Genomic DNA, 19,760 nt, shown 5'->3' on the forward strand with positions numbered 1-19,760 from the left:
TGAATGAAAGCCTGCCATTATCTAGCAATGTGAAGGGGTTTGTTGCTGGGAAAAATACACGTGTTATTTTATTCAACTGGCTGGTTTAATTCAGGACCAAATATAAGTAAAACTGTTATCCTATATTGGCTGGATGTTGCAAGTTCCAAAAGAAAAATAGGTTTCTGCTTAGGTGGGAGGCTACCAACAGGAGGGCCCCTCTCAGTAGATACTAACACCCAAGTGATAATTATTAGGTTGGACAGAATCTAGTTTAGGCTGAACCCGACAATGAAATTTCCAGGACAAGGAAGTGTGAAGTGGGGAAGGGGCAATAAACCTTCAATCCAGATGGGAAACCCCCACCTTGCTCTGGAAGAAATGTCAGTTGATGGCAGCTGAAGAAAGGAAAGAATATTTATGAATAACAATGTAAAGACATCTCTGCACCAAGACTTTGTAAAAATGTAAACATTTTGCAGTTTAAAAGTGATTTCATGGGCTTTCATTTAAGACCTGGTAGAATTCACTGACCCCTTTGGAATAGAAATGGCAAAGAATCAGGGATTACAAGGAAAGTATCCATGATGCCAATGCAAATTTGTATACTTGTATCCCTGATAATCCACACATGTGTATAAAGTCATTGATTTTTAGGCTGAATCATTCAAACTCAAAATTACCAAAGTGTATTAGAAGGGTGAAACAACGTCTCATGGATTACAGAGTTGGGGTGCTATGCTCTACATAAAATATGTAACCTCTGTATAATTTACTAAGAGATTTCCACTGTATAAATGTACCGTTTGTGGCAAAATCAGATTTTGGCTAAAATAACTGGGAAGCTTCTGAACATTGTAAACTCCCATCATAAATCTGCCCTCCTGCTTTGAGACCCCAGCCAGTTGAGAGCGAGCCAGAGACTAGCACCCCTGACCAATCCTGTGGGTTAGAGGTGTGCGTAGCCAAGCCTGCCCAGCCATATACTTTGATGTCACTATGCATTATAAATAAGAGTCCCCGACAAGGCTGATTTTCCTGCACCGGCGTTCCTGTTCCATTCATCCTGCTGAGTCCAGATTCCAACTACAAGGACAAAGCATTGCTGACCCTACTCCAGTGCCCCCTGCAAAACCCAAGCATTGCTGATCCTATTCCCAGCAAGGCCATTGATCCAGAATCAACCCACTAATCTCCCATAAAAAGGGGAAAGCTGTGGTATTCTTCTGGGAAGCATCCTGAACCTGGCTTGCTGGCCACTAACTGCATCCAGAGGTACCTGTGCCATCCAGTGACCAGAATTAACATCCGGTGACCAGTCTCTGCCCAGCTGTCTTTTGCCCAGCTGTCCTTTGCCAGGCGCATTGCCGTGTAGTGACCAGAACCATTGATGGTCCAAAATCCCAACCTAAAAGTGGATCCCTGCCCTCATAGAAATCCATAGTTTATCTTTTCTTGCATTTGTCCTTGTCCCACTCTAAGCCATCCTATCCTTATCCTGTTAACTTGTCAAAACTTCCTGTTAACTTGTCAAAACTGTCAGAAGCTAAGAGTTAGCGCCACTTTTCATTTCGGTCTTGCATAGATCATAAGTCATTAGCGATTGTGTATAATACAATTAATTTTCCCTAAAAAAAAGGGGTACACTCTGCGTGAAGGGTTACAACTGCAGCGTAACTTATGTTCACGGGTGGCGTTCCTCTTCTCTTAGCCATTAAATCTAATTTAAGTAAAATTTGCCTCACTTTTAAAACAGATTTTTTCACTGCTATATTTTCCTAAAAACAAAACACCACTACCTTCCAAATCTCTCTCAATTCACCAGCTACCCCCATTCTTTCACTTCTGTAATATCCCTGCAATGCACCTCTGTCCCTCAGACTAAAAACCACATCACGATTTGCAATATTTCACTCGTTTTTTTTAAAGAAACAGTTCGGGTGAATTTACACAGAAATTGAAAGGAAATCCAACTTTTACACGTGTCATTTTGCTGCAATCCCTTTGAAACTTTCCACTCAGTTTTCCATTGTATGTTCTTGGTAATCCATTGCTGGTGATTTTTAGTGAATTATATTTACCTTAGAGTTTTAACCTCACATTTGTCCATTTCCGAGTGTCATTTCATAACATTGCAAGGGGTTTAAAATCAGTTTTCCACTCTATTTGGCGAGGGAAGGTTGGCTTTTGATTCCGTTTTCTGCCTCTTATTCCTGATAACCTGCTGTGTCCTTCGATCCATTCCGAATTGATTTGTGGGTTCAGGGAACATTGCAGGGGGAAATCCCAACTTGGGTGCTCTTTTTCCTAAATCAAAAAGTGCTCCTATTCCCTGGCGTTTGCCTTTGTTCCACTAGAATGTTAAACCAAGTGCATAGTTTACATCCTCATTGTAATTATCACCCCATTGGTGATTGCAGCCCCACATTAAAAATTGTATGATTTCTTTTGAATTTTAAATTGCCTTTTACCAACCAGCCTGGTTCATGGTCCATTGTGACCCGGGCTATATGAAAAGTGGGTGCGATACGAGTGGTGTACCATCTGAAATTGAATCTGCATAAAGGAGAAAAGCATTTCAGTTGTGGGCTATATACTAGGCTGAGACCAAGGTGTGTGTTGCTTGATGAAATCCGTAACAGAGTGAACAACCAGAGGTAGGCCAACCCCAATTAAATTTAAAAAAGCCAGCCATTTGCTGGGATCTCATAAAAGTCTTAAAATCATGCTGCCTATGATGTGCATCATCCATAGACATACATCCAGGGGGTGTCTACTTGTTTGGCTGCCGTATCTGGGCAAGATCTAACCGAGATAACCTGAGGCTGCTTGCTTGGTGCCGAGACCAGAACTATAGGCTGTTGGTGCCCTCAGGAATTACAGGAGTCACCTCTGGCATGAGCCTGGTTTGAGCTTTAAAGCCCTTCAGACTGGTGTCGGTAGAACCCCCCCTTTGGCCCCACGGCACCCGGCAGTCTCAGATTTCTTGGTTCATGCACCGGTCGCTCTGGGAGCCTCAGGCCGAATGATACTAAATCGAGGACCCCTCAATGCAGAATTCACCGATGAGTCTTCCCGCTGAGGTGTAGAGAAAATGTCACTTAAATGTTTGACTTCCGTCGAGTGAAGGCCTCAAGTGCTCTGGCAGGGACCGCGAGATCTCCTCCCTCCACCTTGAGACGGTCGACCATGCTTAAGCGACCTCAGGGTAAGTGGCACACGCCACGCAACAATCCCACCAGTGATCAGCCTCCAGACAGAGCGAATGGGGCTGGGGGGAGGAGGTGGTAAAGCCAGAAAGAATCTCTTGCAGGTTGCTCACAAAATACTTGCTCAGAGCAGACACCAAGGAGCAAGGCACTTGAAGAGTAAAAAAACAGGGGGGAGGGGGGTGGGAACACTCCAATCCTTTGAAGGCACATGCATACTGGTGGTCTTCCATGCAAGTGCTTCTGTACACTGAAACCCGAGACAGGTGCATTCTGGCATACTACAAATGCTAGCCGTCACTAAATATTTCCACTGGCCTGCAAGACAATCAATTTAGGAGTTTGAGACCCTTATTGTAAACATACAAACATCTGCATTATTGTTGCTTAAGGGCAAGCAACGCTGACACTGCTAGTATATAGATACATTAATCATGAACACAAATCTGGTTAATTATGCTTTTTTATACTTGGTCCTCTTTTCTGACCTCTAGTCCAAGGCACGACATCAGGATATGGACCACCCATTTTACAGCCCCCCCCCCCCACATTTTACAGAAAGCAGCAGGGTGGTACGTTTGCACTTGAGCAAAATGTTCAACTTTAAGTCCAACACAGTTGCAATAATACCAACTGGGGCATTTAGAACAGTTAAAAAAATGGTATTACTGTAACAGGATTACAGCTAGAGATCTGAAGGTGAACTATGAGTGGACTGGTTCAGGGAACAAATACAGAAACCTACCTCAAAAATGGTTAAAGCCAGTGGATGAGCAAGGAACTCCAAGGATTTTAGCACTATTCTGCGATCCTGTCCATTGAAGTCAACACTCGACAGCATGTGTAGTTTGGAATCCAACCAGTAGAGACGATTCTTTACAAGGTCTAGATAGAAAGACAATTTTCCAGTCATCTGTGATAGTGATTAATAAAAAACATGTTAACAAGCTGCAGACAAAGTAAAGCCCTCCCACCTCAGTCAAAATAACATGTTTATTGTATAATGCTTACTGCAAAACGTAGTTAAGTCTTGCAGGATGAAACAGTGGCTCCTCCAGGGTATCTTCGAACAGAAGGCAAGTCTCTCGCTTCTGGAAGGTTATTATAGAGGCATGGAACATGCCATGAGCAGTCCCCCTCGGGTCTTGAAAGCCCTTTTCAGGATTAACAGGCAATTGGCTTGTGCTATGCATTGGTCTCTGCAGAGCTGGTATAGTTTGATATTTATGGTGAAGCCCTTGTCAGGGATTTGTATACAAACATATTCGAGATCAGTCTCTACCAGAAGACCATTTATGCTTTTGAATTGGCGGATGGCATTTCTTTAAGCAAAAGATTAGCCCAGTGTGCTTTCTGGACTAATGTAACCTTTGGATTTGAAGTGCGAGGCAAACCTTTCATGAGATAAAAGGTTTGATTTCATACGTATCATTTAAAAGTAATACCAGTGGTGGAGGACTACCTTTTCTTACCCACTGAGCAGATGTATATGAAGGGGGGGTGCATGGTCCGATTGCATCTTAAAGCAGCATGTTCAGCGTCCCTCTTGGGACACGAATGGACTGGTTGGGCACATTGGGTACCTGGTGTTTTACCCTAGCACCTTTGACCCCCACTAGCTCTTGCTAGTCAAACCAGCTTCTGTGCTGTCTTTTTTCACGACAGGCTGCATCAATGGGTTGTCAAAAATATCCGAGGCGTTTTACTAAAATGGTGGGAATGTGTGTCATACTTTACACATTGGGCCCATTTGTTCCCAAAATGCCCTTTACAAACCTTGCTACCCCATGCCCACCATCCTATTTACTTCTTGATTTGAACACTGTTGCGGCTCAGAATTTAGGCCCAGTTCATACATTGCTTGAACAGGTCTGGAAGGGTTGGGGAGCCTAACATCTGCATTTTTCACTATAGAAAAAATGTTCAAGCCTATGTCTAAGGGGAAGCAAACATTTACAGCTACCCCAGTGAATAAGTGAGGTGATTGGGAGATTGCGCTCGCTACCCAACTAGTAGTCCAAAGCAGCCATTAGGAAACAGTTAATTTGTTCTGCTAAAGCTCCCCCAATTCAGGACAATAAACCGAGTCCATTATATAAATATGAAAACCAACTAGCTAGAAGTAGGCAAAGTCTCATAAGATATACCCTACGGATAAAACAAGCAAAATTAAAGCTCTGAATGAACCCAAGTATACTGTGCCCAACTTCGACTTTTAGTGCTGCTCAACACCAGCAACATCCCGGTTAACAAACCGTAAGACCTACTAGCACTCCATCCCTGCATGAAGCAAGCGCTGCTCCAATGGGAGGCTCAGCTTAACTACCAACTAGTCCTGCCCCAGAGGCTGCCCTGTAGAAACTAGACATTATGCAAGGAATGGCATGCTGCCAGAACAAGATGAAAACGGCAAGACTACTGAAGACCTGCCAACAAGCCCCTCATTAACAGTATAAGAGGGGGCTCAGAGCAGCCGATTCTAAGGAGCAGTTTGGTAAACTTACTACTTCAGTCGCACCAAGGAGTCTCATTGGAGACAGTACACAAAGCTATGGAAAGGGGCAACTAGAAATAAAGCTTGCCATGACCTCCAAATGGAAAAGACGGATTGGTGAAGTAAAACAAAAACAAATCCACCACTTTCAACACTGGGACAAGAAATGAAAAACCTGCATTGACCAAGATTAGTCTTTACACATTTTTAAGACTAGTTTGAACTAGGACTAAGATGAATAATTTGATGTTCGGGTAGTTCTTAAAATGGTGGCCCTTACAAAGAAAAACCTTCCCGGAGCCTTGATTTTGGTCCAACACTCACCCCATTTATATCACTGCTGCAATTGCCTGCAGCTGGCATTCAAACTGTTGCAGGATTGTTGTGATCTCCAACTTTAAACCCCAGCTCTTGGCTGGTTTCTGCCCTGAATTAGGAACAGTGTCTTTGGTCAACAGGGATATTTCACGTAGCCACAGACTGGTGCAATGATGGGTCTAATCTGGCTTGATTTTTGCTGCTTTTCATACAGGCAACTAGCATCTCATGCTCCTAGGCTAATTTAGTGACTGAGGCAGCACTGCCGGTTTGCTCCTGGCAAATTGCTATCCCATCTCTTCCTCCAGCAGTCTACATGCTTGCTTACAAGACTCCTTGAATGTGTAGTTCAGCTCCTTGATTCAAGGTTTGTATGTACTGAAATTGCACTGATCCCCAATTACTTGGTGCCACAGCCTCATCACCATGACCAAGTCAGTTGTCATCTCCTTGATGGCCACTAGCTCCCAGAGGGTCAGCTCCTACAGAACATGTAGTCTTCAGGGGGCATTCTGATGCATGCAACTCACTTCTGGCGTCTTTAAAATTGGACAACCAAAGCCCCAAACAAACACTCCAATTAATGTCATTTAACTTACATGGGGGCCAGTTGGCGAATACAGGTTAATTTCAAAGCAAAAGAAAATCATAATTACCCAGTGCAATTCCATTAGGCCACTGGATATCTGTGGTTACCAACATTTGGCGGTTGATCCCATTCATCCCAGCTTTTTCGATCCGGGCAGGTTCACCCCAGTCAGACCAATAAATGAATCTATGGAAAAATATGTATTGTACTAAGCATATGCAGAGTTAAAGGTACAACAGAGCACCCAACAGTCTCCATTCTCCCCATAGACCGATGGCCCAAATGGTCCAAGAAAATGAGGATGCACAAACTGACACTTAAGTAATCACCCCAAAGCAATGCACCTCCATCTCCCTAGTAGCGTTTGACACTGGCTTGAAAGGAGTGTCAAAAAGACCATTGCAAAAGTGAGATCTGTGGCATTTCTACAACATAAATGGGGTAATTAGCTCCTGGGACTCCCTGGACTATTAGCCTAAATACCATGCGCTGGAAAAAGTAGGCTAAGCATTGCTCCAGACCTGGGCCCCAAGAGTTATCTGGCTTCAGCAACAAGTAGGTTTCCAATTAGAAATGCGGCTGAAACAAATCTATGAAATGTAACATTCGATTAACGGCATTACATGTCCCTGCTTACTATCAAAAGGCGTTGCAATTGGATACGCATTATTTTTCTGAAAGGTTTCAACGGTCCTGAAAGTAATTATGGATTGCACCTTTACAACCTGGATACATTTTACATTACTGTTCTTTACAATCCCATTTGTATTACTTAAACGGATCCCAGGCAAATCTGTTCCTAAAAATAATGTGTAGTGTAATTTTATAAAATTGCATTCCATCACAATGACCAATTTTTACACAAAAAAATTAAGTTTATGAAAAATAAACTAGGATGAAACGCTCATGAGTGTGACGTAGGCTGTACACAGTAGGGAACACATGCAGAGTTCCAGGGTAGAAAGGAAACCGTTATACGCGAAAGGGAAGATTGTGAAAAAGTGGTTCTGTGCACCCCTGCTCATAAAATACAGACCAAAGCAGGGGACGCATGTAGGCAATGTGCCAACTATTAAGGAGCATGAGCAGAGTGAGTCTGGGTGGAGGGGGGTGAGGGGTGGATGGCAAATGCCCAGTGGATGGTCAAGGGAGTAGCAGGGGGTGCAGATTTTCAAAGTGGGGTGCAAGCAGGCCAGGGCCAGCAAGCTAGGAAAGGAGACAGTTTTAAACCAAGGTGCACAATCAAGGAACAATGTTGACAAATCAGTGTTCCAAAGATTAGATATGACTAATGACAAACCATAAAATATCCACTGGTTTATGTACTCCTCCCCTGAACCCTACAAATACTACAGGCTACATAAATTCTGTATCTGTAAGCTTGCAATGTGCTCGGCTGCCAGGTCCATGGTTTATCAAATTAACAAACAAAATCTAAATATCCATCTTGAAACTGAATCCCCGCCCAAGACATTTGTTCTGGGACCATGAGAACCACTACTCATGACTAACTTTACGACCCACTGCTTCCTGAGAACAAAAGACTTGGATAACCATCTTGCGGCCAAAGAAATCATAAGTCCTGTAATAACCCACCTCCATCACAAACTGTTGCTAAAGCCACTTCATCACCTCCACACCTTCTCCAAAACTCCAGAAGCATGAATTAAAGCTCCTGGTAACAAACCACTCTCACCTTGCTGCCTTCATGGCAATTTTATGCATGCCACAAGCATATTGTCAGAATCAGTGATTTAGTTTTGCAAAACACTACAAAGCAACCCCTTTACACCAAATGACAAAAATACAAAGGCTTGCACTGCTTCAGTGATGAAAGCAACCTAGACTGCAATGGGCAGGTCAGAGCAGAGCAAGCACACCTTACTACATGGTAGCACCAGGAATCTGGTTGCATCGACGGGATTTGCTGCCTCTCTCATGCCCTCTCCACCACAATAGACAATTCAGTCTGATGGTCACAGCCAGGTGGACTGATTTCCATTGAAATTCTTTATTGCTACACCACTCCTGTTACAATCACATTTGTTGCGCAACTGTCTGCCAACCTCCGCAAGGATATCTAGTGACCTGTTGAGACCTAAAAACTTATACAGCCCCTCACACTGACCTACTCAGTGGCTCCTCACATTCACCTTTTCACAGACTCCCTTTTGGCAGGTGGCACCCCCAGATTTCATGCCTGGGATTTGCAGCAGGTGCCCAACACTATGCTGGCCTCCACATACCAAGATCTTCCCGGAACATCTGTAGGCCACTGCACAGCTTACTTCCACAGTACCAGAAACAACGGGACAATACGCATTTTCTCCTTTCATAGATCAGCATTCCATTATCCATATAACCCCTACAATCATTACCTCTGCCACAATTCTATTGCATCTTCCCAATGTGTTAGTTCTGTGCGTTTCAATGCTACTCCTGCTCCTCTCCTATTTTGCCCAGTTTTCCTTCCTCCACAGAGTGCAGTACGGTTAACCTGAGTAGAGGCACCATGCCATTCTAATAGGCACCAGCAACAAACTACAGCGTTACTAGAACAGCATAAAAGCTTTATAACCGTGTAACTGGAGAGCTTTATTACACATTCTCCCAACTTCACAAAACCACATGTGTTGGGCAGGCAAGGCATGCTTGTAAACATAGCAATCATTGCGAGACACTGGCAGTTTTGGACGCTTGAAGTCCGTGTTTTCATCCCCTGCGCATTTGAGCGAGATCCACATTTCTTTCAATCCAAACTAATATTTAGGAGAATGGCTTTTAAACGTATACCATACAATGACCAAAATAAAAAACATTCGATACACTTCTATATAGTGCACAATTTAAATGGTCCAGGTTTGATCACAGGTGCTGCTCTGTAAGGGCACCTCATTGCGTTGCCCTTTTGATGGCTTCAGTGGCTGAGCGGGACAGTCTGCGTGGATTACACCAATCGCTGCAGAGGATGCATTAATCCACCCAGCCAGTTTACAGAAGGCTGTGCAAACCTACTCAAATAATCTTTAGTTCCAATCCGATGACGCCCCCCACCCAATCAAAAAGCTTTAGATGACACTAGAGATAATCGAATAAGTTTAATAAAGGTGCACGATTAGGAACCTAGCGCTTAACACGAGGGCCACTTTTGAGCGGATACTGCCAAGTTACAACTGCAGCTTCTATGGCAGCTCGCTGCACCCGGGACTCCATGGTCCCGAGAGCTCAGGCACAGAAGGACATCACTGGTTACCATCATGTTCATGCAGGGGCAGAGAAGTCAAGTTGTGAAGTAGTCCTCTGCCATGGTACCAACATCTGATAGAAATCAGAACGAACTGTGCACACTGAAAAGATCAGGAACTACGGCCATTGGTTGGGGGAGCGGTCGGTGGCATTCAACTGATTGCGACAAGCATGCAACTTTCCAGTTTACCCAGTGTTTTGCTTCCAGGTCACTTTCACATTATGGGTTATAGGTATGCCTTGGACATGCTGAATACACCATTACGCCACAAATGCACAATGTAGTTTATGCACTTGGCACACCCATTTCATTGTGGAACATAACACAACTAGTCAATACAACAGGCAAGCAGACATTGCAGAAAGATTACATTAACATTTGCGATGTAATAAAATCACACTGCTTTCGTTATCCGATGGGTACGTGTCATCCATGCGGCGAGAAAGCACCATCTTTCAATGCATCGCTGGCTTTCTCTCAAGTCACCATTTCACAAGCACACTATTCCCAGCAAGTAAACTGGTTTTCATACATACAAAAATGCCTGCACTTCAAGTCTTCTGGACCCACAGCGAGGTCACAGCCTCAACATACACTTGCTGTTGATTATAGCTGTGAGCCCAGATGGATGTGTTGCAGACTAAACCTAGAGGAAGACATGACAAGTCTGCAATTGCAGTTTGGCAAATGAAACTCAGCAATGCAACTCCATGAAACAAATCGACAAGCCAACTGCTCTGCAAATATTGTTCCTATTGAATCATGCTCCATCCAGATCCGCTGGCCCAGAATGCGTTCTGCACAACACGGCAGTAGGAGCTATGCAATTAATAGATGTGTTTGTAGTTTGAACGTACATGGATTTTCACATGCATTTCAGTCGAATTGCTTTACCCATGTCACACTCAGTTTGGTAAGGAATATTCCAACACAAACTTTAACTCATCCTAAATTTGGTTATTTGGGCCAGGATATCACCTTCCCTACAGCAAGAGCAAACATTAGCGATTACAAAAATAAAAATTAGATTTACCCAGAAAGGGGATCCACAGCAATTGAGGTAGGCTCTTTCAAGTCGGAGTTAACCAAGACTTTTGTTCTGGATCCATTAAAATTTGATACAGATATGGTCTTTAGCCCAACATCAGTCCAATAGATGTTCTTATAAATCCAGTCTACCGCAATTGATGCAGGACTGTGCAAATTGTTAATGATTTTAACATGGCTGCCGACCTTGTCACGGGAATCCACAGATGCCCTGAAAGGGGAAAAAAAATGTTAATCGGTTTGCTTCAAGTGCACAGTGTTAAATAGTATGGCCCTTTTGGGTTTGGGTCAAGAATTCGGAATTCACATGAAAATGATTAGCTAAATATCACAAAATGAATTACTTTGACCACTGTCAGTCTAATATACCCAAGCGCCCTGTCACGGGGTAAAAGGACTGGTAATTCTGTCACCACTGCACCCCCTTTCATTAAGCACCCTTTCCAGGCTTCAGGATACCAGATGACCCCTCACTGATGGTCCATGGAGGGGGCCGTCCTTATACACTCCCACATGCCCACAAACTAATGTCTTAATGTCCTGTTTCTTGCCACCTCAAAGTAAAGCACAAGTAGATTTGAGAATAGTAGCCGACTGGCAAATTCCATTATGTACAAAGTTCATTACTAACCTCCCAGACACAGTCTAGCACACCTCACTGGTCTGGGGAGGGGAGGGGGGAAGGTATACACGTACTTGCAAAACAGAAGTACACAGAAAAATAACATGGGTCCACCATAATACAAACTTAAGGTCTATATAGTGGATTTCTATAACGCTTACTTACACAAAGCACAAGGTATCATCCAATCGGCTGCCATGTAGTTAACTTCATAGGTAATCTTGGAAATTAATCTGACTGTAAAAACCATTCATTTAGCCACAAATTGGCCTTCACTGAAATTATGCAGGATACCAGTGAGCACCACCATACAACCGCTGCTGTCCAGTTTAGCATGGACAAGATCAGATTGACGCCAGGCTGCTCGTACACCCGAGCATTATTAAATTTCTGCCCCAACATTAGATCACTTAATCTATCCGTGCTCAATCAGGAAGGGCATAAACTGATGTTCAAGTTACAACACATGGTGCAAAGGGCCGCCTTAGCTATTGCAGTCCCTAAAATGAACCTTAGCCCATACCATGTGCTGCTGAGTCTCCAGCTAGATGGACCAAATCAAAGCTTTTCAAACTAAGGCACAAGGCAAGATAACCCTACCCACATCCAACGTCTACTCGCAGCTGATCCCAGCACCAGTTGCTCCTGCCATTTCTCACAGTAAAGCCCACAACAGCAGGGTACTCGAAAACTGATCTCCATCCTCAAACCGGGGTGTGGATTTTTTTTAAAAACACTAGTGACAAAATTTGACAATTGTTTGTACATTTTTAAGTCGACTTTATCATGTGCATAAAATGTATTAAAATGGCAGACATGCCGTTTTCATAACGTAATTATACTGGACAGATAGACATTTGAAATTAATGCAACATAGCATAGTTATCTGCATCTAAAACATGATGATAGTTTTTATATAGCGCCTATACAGAATGTGTTTCAAAGCGCTTCAAGGCAAGGGAGGGAGGGAACAAGGGAAAATACAACCACATTCTTACAGGCCATGAACAGTAAGGATGTAAAATTAACTATTGTACTCGGCCTGACAACATTTCAGATAGTGCAAGAGCTAAGACATAGATGAGGGAGGAGGGGAAGAGTGGGAAGGAAATGGAAACAGACAGGCGACTACCGTACTAGGCCTGACGACATTTCTGGTAGAGCCGGAGAAAAACAAAAAGGTGAGGGAGAGGGGTGCAGAAAGGGAGGGAAGGACCAAAACAAGCGACTACCATACTAGGCCTGACGACATTTCAGATAGTGCTGGAGGGTTGGTGGGGAGGAAAAAACCAGTAATGGGAGGGTGGAGGAAACAGACGAGGTTGCTATCATATTAGGTCCAGGGACAATTCTGATAGAGTAAGTGCATAGAAGAAAGTAAGGGGAGGAAATAGGAAAAGGGAGAAGGGAAAGGAGGAGAGAAAATAGTGTAAGCAGTCAAAAGAGTGGAGAAGCAAGAATGGAGAGTGAATACAATTGCAGAAGTCAGTAGTAACACAATGTTGCAAGCCAGGATAAAAGAGGAAGATGAGAACAGCATGATTCAGGGCCACCATGAGTACAAGATGCAAAGGAAGTCCAGCAAAAGAGTTGAGAAAGAGTGACGCACTGAATGAAGTTCATAAAAGTCAAATCCATCATTGGCCGCAAGACAGTGATGGTGAAGGAAGGCACCAGGTGGGCGTGGCTTGCTAAGTGGTGAAAAAGAGCGGCAAGCAGGAAGGTAACAGGTGGGCGGGGCTTGCCAAGTGGTGAAAAAGAGTGGGAAGCAGGAAGGTAACAGGTGGGCGGGGCTTAGGCCAGGTGACCTAGATCCACTTCCACCTGCTCCCCATCTGCAAAGGAAAAGAAGCTGGAGGGCTCCTTAAGTAGGGAAACAGAGCGGCAAGCAGGAAGGCACCAGGTGGGCGTGGCTTGCTAAGTGGTGAAAAAGAGCAGCAAGCAGGAAGGCACCAGGTGGGCGGGGCTTGCTAAGTGGTGAAAAAGAGTGGGAAGCAGAAAGGCACGAGGTGGGCGGGGCTTGCTAAGTGGTGAAAAAGCAGCAAGCAGGAAGGCACCAGGTGGGCGGGGCTTGCTAAGTGGTGAAAAAGAGCGGCAGGCAGGAAGACACCAGGTGGGCGGGGCTTGCTAAGTGGTGAAAAAGAGCGGCAGGCAGGAAGACACCAGGTGGGCAGGGCTTAGGCCAGGTGACCCAGATCCACTTGCACCTGCTCCATCGGCAAAGGAAAAGAAGCTGGAGGGCTCCTTAAGTAGGGAAAAAGAGCAGCAAGCAGGAAGGCACCAGGTGGGCGGGGCTTGCTAAGTTGTGAAAAAGAGCATGTGTTTATCTAGGTCAAAACATGGTTCAATGGCATTCCAATACTCAAATTTTAGGTTGAGAATCTTTTGCACGACGGGGTCCAATTAGTAGGTGTCCCCCTCCTGCCCCCCTCTGTCATCCCTCCACAATGGGTCCTCCTGGATCAGGTAATCGAGGTAAATGCCTTTATTCCAGTGTAACGTAGTTCCTTAGTATAAACCTTGTAGCCTTCAAGTAGAACACAGGAACCAACAATGTGAGATGCAACCACTGCATCCAGCACCCCAGCCACCTACCTTCCAGCTGCCACTTTATGTAAAACTCTAGGTACCAACATTGCAAGCATCACCTCCATGCACCATACATTCTGACAGGATACCAACTGCCAATGGACAGCACATCACTAAACCTGAGCTTACAAAATGCAGTCTCCAGAAAACCATTCATGGCCATTAAATGAGAACCAGGAGCCCTAAAAACAAACTCCTCCAATATCCAGCGACGTGCTCCAACTTCTACACAAATAATGTGCAGTCCACAACTAATTCCCCTAACATTTTCCTGGTCTCCCCAAACACTAGCTACTCCTCCTGAACAGCAAGTTTCTTTCATTCCTGGATAAATTCTAACAACTGGGGGTCAAACTCCCTTAGGACCCCCAAATATGCTCCACTGTCAAGCTGGAAGGCATGATGCCCAACCGGCGTCAATCCCCCGCTTGTACCCTCCAGCAGCATGCATTCCCTTGGCTTGAAAACTCCCTTTACTGCCACCTTGGCCTCACCTGTCCACACCGCACGTTTCTTGTGGGGATGATCTCTAGAAGCACCGACCATCTCTGCAGACCAATCATTCAACTCCATCCCGATTGGCAGCACCACAACCCGGTGACAGTAAATCCAGGTGCGTGAATGTACACTGCTCCCTCCATCGCGCCTCTTACCGCAAAGGGACACTTGCTCCCCTACATGGCCATGGCCCAGGACTGTTGCATTGGGCAGCGCACACAACAGCTGAAGACACCATGGTAACAAGAATGCCTGCATGAACGTGTTTAGTGCACAAAATCAGAAAACGCGGTTGCACCTCGCAGTTGAAAGGAATCTCTGGATAGGCACTGAGCTCCCATGAAGCACTGGTGGTCCTCACTCGTCCTCCGTTGCCCCCAGGCACTTGTACATACCAGCACTGCCTCTGCCAGGCTCCATGCAGACAACTGCTGCAAAGGCCTTGTATGATGGTGCCGATGGGCAACTTGTCATCCCTCCTCTTCCTGCCCGTTAGGAAAGATTTCATTTGTGTAATTTTCCCTCCATTTATGGACCCCCAAACCTTTTGCTTGGCTATCCTACCCTAAACTTTTACCAGTGGAGTACTCTTCTGGGCTTTTGCTCATTTGTATGGGGAAACCGATATCCCTCAGATTGTCAGTACTGGGAAACTTTACCTTAGATTTTGACTATTTTGCCATTTCTTGGTAATTTTTTTAACAGTGCACAATGAATCTTCTAGTACCGTGCTCTGGGGTCCTTTTGGCCCTAGACACCCTTGAAGGTTTGGTTCAAGACTGGCCAGGTTCGAAAATGGCAGAGCCACAGTCTTTCATGGGATTCTGCCCGTCGCGTGTGTACACAGGAAGCAGGTTGGGACCGTCTGGTCCCAATCCACACGGTTGGTGCCAGGAGGTCTGGCATGTCTGAATGACAGACCGTGAACCGTGATTGGTCCACGACTTCAATGCCTGCATGAGAACAGACCCTTGATTGGAAGTCCTCAATGTTGGCACAAAGCTAATCTTGGATAAGAGAAGGAGCTGTGCATCAATTCCTGGTTGATCACCAGAGTTCTCACCGAACTACAGAAGGAGCCAAGACTCCTGCATGAAGAAACAGAATTGTGATACCACGGGAGATGCTTTGGAAGGTTTTGGCACCCTTCAGCCTCTGTTGTCCCATCGGACCCCTGCATTCTTTGATCAAGAAAGCCTGCCAAGGTGCTTTGCCTCCTTTGGAGTAGTGGGAACTACTCTCTGCGCCCCCTGATTCCCCACCAAACTAGCCTATTTGGAAGTGTGCCTGGGCCTTCCAGTGAACTGCCCAGTTCTACCTCAAGCTATCGCTGACTTGGGACATTGCTAGCTTGTGGTCCCATCCATTCTCCTGCCAAATTTCACAGGCCTAGCTGCCAAATTAGGAGAATGCGCAACACTGCTAACATCTGCGATTCCTGTGTCACTACCTGTTGGTAACAGTCGCTATAGGTCCACTGCTGTTCTTCTCTCCTGTGCTCTGAAGTCTGCTGCACTGGAACTTTCTTCAAACCTCCTTTGGAAGCGGAGAAAAGGGAACTGTCCCATCATGGACGATTGTCTCCCCAGGAGCTGCTAAGAACCAGAGCGGGACTCCAATTTACTAGCGACCTCAACTAAACTGTCAAAGTGTGGTCTGGACTGTGCGGAGGGTCGGTGAGTAGTTGCATCACTTACCTGTGGTCCCCGGGCACAACCAATCATTTTTACTCATGAGTATCCCTTGAAGGTATTCGATCTCAGCTGGGTTTGACTGCGCTCCATAGCTATTCTCACCGACTTGCTACAGCCCTCCCAAGAAGAAGCACTTTTTGTGCTGCTTGCACAATCATGCATTTTATGCACAACTGTACTTATGAGCACAATGCTCCTCTCTTCAAGTAGTTCCCTAACTTTGAGTCCAGCCCGAAGAATTGCTCAATGCTCTTAATGCAACTCTTTACAGGTTGTGGCTGTGTTTTACTACTGTGTCACATTAGTAAACGCAACGTATAAGTGATCTAGTATAAGGATTTTGTGTGATACGGTTTGATATAGCAAAAGTGTACTTGTGTATTTATAGATATTTTTCATATACACTTGTCTAAGAGTAATTTGTGGTTTGCTCCTGTTTGTGCTCATTGTGGGCTTCCGATCACACACCCCTCCTGAGACTTAGTCTTGACCACATGCCAAGCTACATAGATTGGTCTGGCTTGTCTAGAAGGTTCCTCTGTTTTACTAAACAGAGCGTGGCCTCCTAATCCTCTGCCCACCAGGTCAGAGTTTAGAAATCCATCTTAAACTGCAACATTAGGCTCCCTTGCGCCACACCATGTAGCTGTCGCCGCCCGGCCTGCAAGCTCACCGACTGTCCTGCTTGGACACCCCTGCAAGCGCTCATGGCCTGGTCCTGCCCAGTACCTTGCCTCCCTCTGCTGGCACCTCTTCAGTATGGATCGGACTCCTTGTTCCTCCCCCTACTTCAGCCAGCTTACACCCCCAGCACCAACCACAGTCACCCGGGAGTTGCTTGTTGAGATCATTCCTGCTGGCTGGGTGCAGATGGATGAACCTTTGGGGGCGGGGACCAGTGACTGTGCAAGCTGCTCCCGTCACAGCTTCCAGTACCCCTCTCCCCCCCGCTCACCCCAACCACATTGCAGAAGACCAGCTAGCCCGCCAAAATGTTGTAGGGCCCTTCCCTACTGCAAGTATGACACCTGGACCAGGAGATTGAGGCCAGTGTCTTTATTCCAGTGTGATATAGTTCCTCAGGAACCATCAAGGAGAGAAACCACTGGCAGCCAACGGCCCAACCAGCTACCTCCCAACTGCCACTCTATGGAACACTCACGCAGGCTCACACACCAACATTCCTAGCATGAATCATCTCAATGCACTGGACAGGCAGAATAGAAAATTGATGCTTCGCTAATTTCCAGGATTATGTCTACTAGCCTTTCTAGCTTAAAATCTTGCTGTCTGGATGAGGCCTAAAGGCCTCTGGGACTAACCTTTTCCCTGGGTATCCCAGATGACAATGTCTTGAGCCTCAGAAACCCTTGTCCATTCTCATGGTCTCGGCTTCCTTTCCCTCATTTTACTGCTCTGCTCCCTTTCATGTTCCACATTCACCCCTCCTTTGGGCCTTGGGGGTCCGTCTAATGCCATACCCAAGACGGACTAGTGAAAGCATTGCTGTTCCCCCACCCAGGTATGAAACCCCAACCACTGGGGTGCCCACACACTTGGCCACCACTGCTTCTCACCACACATTTCTCCAGTTTCAATAGACATTCAGCGATACAATTGTCCTTAAAAAAATTGACTATTCCGACAAGTCTTCCAACACAGTTCCTCTGCCACATGATCCATGTCTAGATTATAAATAAAAACAGGGCACATTGTTTTAATGCCAAGATGACAACATGACATGCATAATAAACTTACAAGCAAGGCTGAAAAGTATCTGGAGCAGTGGAAGGTGTAGGCAGCAGGGGCCCCTGTGCCCAACAGGCATGCACATTCAGCTGGAACGACAGAGGCTAATGTAAGGCAGACCGCATTAGAACATAGGGCACTGCCAGTGAATGGCAACTAGACCCCACCCCTCCAACATCAGGGAGCCCCTCACTAGTTAAGACTAGACTGAGCAAAGGAAACTGCTTAGACATATAGGTGGTAGAAGCCTTATCACCACGTATGTATTTCACAGAAATCCAAGCACACGGTAGTGGATACGGACAATTCAAATTAAGGATAAGTGGTCAGTGTTCTTGATAGAAATAAGCATCTGTATCATGGCAGTTAAGCTCATAGCACTGGTAGCAGTGGTTTCTTTGAAAGGTGAACACATGGAGGCACTGCAATTAATACCAATCTGGTGGGTTTTGCAGAGCGATCCCATCATCCCAAGGCATCATTGAGCTGTAGGAAACGTTTGAACTAAAACTAAAATGCTCCGACTAGATTAGCCCTTTAATAGATTTGAAGAGTCGGGTCTTCAGTTCCCTAAAACCATAATGCAAGAACAGATCATGGTGAAGGCACCCTTCGGGTGACATGTGCATCGTGTGATCCAAAGCAATTTCAGCAAGAGCTGGTTGCACCCTCAAATGTCTGAACTGTCACTGAAGCTGCAATTTTAAGTGGCTTCATGCATTGCCAAAGTAGCAGCCCCATGCAAAGGCAGCACAAGGCAGCACAAGGCAGCGAGGAAAGAATGGCAGCTGGGCCTGGGCCCAGCCATTAGCCTTGGAATAGGGATCCATGAATTTGAAGTACACCAGTGATGTTCAGTGTAAATGATATTTTACTAGTAGAATAAAAAGTCAGAATAACCTCAACACCAGGTCTATGTCTTTGAATGGCAAGATGTCCTCGTCCTGGAGATGGGTTGAGGGAGGATATAAAGGTAAACATGGGTCTTTAATCATTTAGACCATGCCTTCAAGCCTGAAGATAAAGAGATAGTTCAGAGGTTGTTGGCAAGCAGAAAGTGGTTTCTTGACGCTCCACTCAAGCCCACATACAGAAGACTGGGCAGAGGTCAATCATATCAAGCAGCTAGCATAGTTGGCTCCTAGAAGGTTATCTGCATGCCTTTTTCTTCCTGAGGTTAAAATAAACTTTCTCTGCAACCACACAAACTACAGGACTTCTGAGCATGGCTCCCATTTATCCTAGTATAAACCCATCTAAAGAGCTTTACTCTTGCTCCATTTAACAATGCTACCTGCAGCCCGGTTCTGTGAGCTTTATGCCAGTATTCTCCCCGTGCTGAACTAAACCCATTCACGGATGTTCTTAGCTGCTCTCACCACCCACCCGCCCCTCAACCTGTCTAGAACCTCCCACTGCCCTAGTGCTAGCACCCTCCCTGTCACTCATTGTACACCCTTTTAAATTGATACTTCTGTAGCCTGGCCTTACTACTCTGGAATGCACACCACAATAAAAAAAAATTGCAATTTATTTTTCAAATTAGCCCTTCATTTAATACCTTGAAGGAGCATCTTACCTCCACCTCTATAAACCACTCTCCCACCACTGCACTCCCATCTACCTATAAAAATACAACCCCCTTGTTTGTAGTTCATGCTTGGGTAACACCCTCACCGCCCACTGCTATTCGTACAACTGCGCTCTTCACTCTCCAGTGTGCTT

General features: G+C 45.4%; 1 protein-coding gene across 2 annotated transcripts in view; it reads right to left on the bottom strand.

The window, feature by feature from the left end:
• The window catches only part of VLDLR (very low density lipoprotein receptor), a 546,560-nt gene that overhangs the window by 147,473 nt on the left and 379,327 nt on the right, over positions 1-19,760 (bottom strand). For both annotated transcript variants that reach the window (XM_069625743.1, XM_069625744.1), the window contains 3 exons: positions 10,870-11,094; positions 6,657-6,775; positions 3,934-4,073 (listed from right to left, as the gene is read on the bottom strand). In XM_069625743.1, coding sequence (XP_069481844.1) covers positions 3,934-4,073; positions 6,657-6,775; positions 10,870-11,094 — 484 coding nt within the window. The remainder of the gene's footprint in view (positions 1-3,933; positions 4,074-6,656; positions 6,776-10,869; positions 11,095-19,760) is intronic.

This window comes from Ambystoma mexicanum, chromosome 6p (genome assembly GCF_040938575.1).
Source record: "Ambystoma mexicanum isolate Mex_15411 chromosome 6p, UKY_AmexF1_1, whole genome shotgun sequence".
NCBI classification, from domain to species: domain Eukaryota; kingdom Metazoa; phylum Chordata; class Amphibia; order Caudata; family Ambystomatidae; genus Ambystoma; species Ambystoma mexicanum.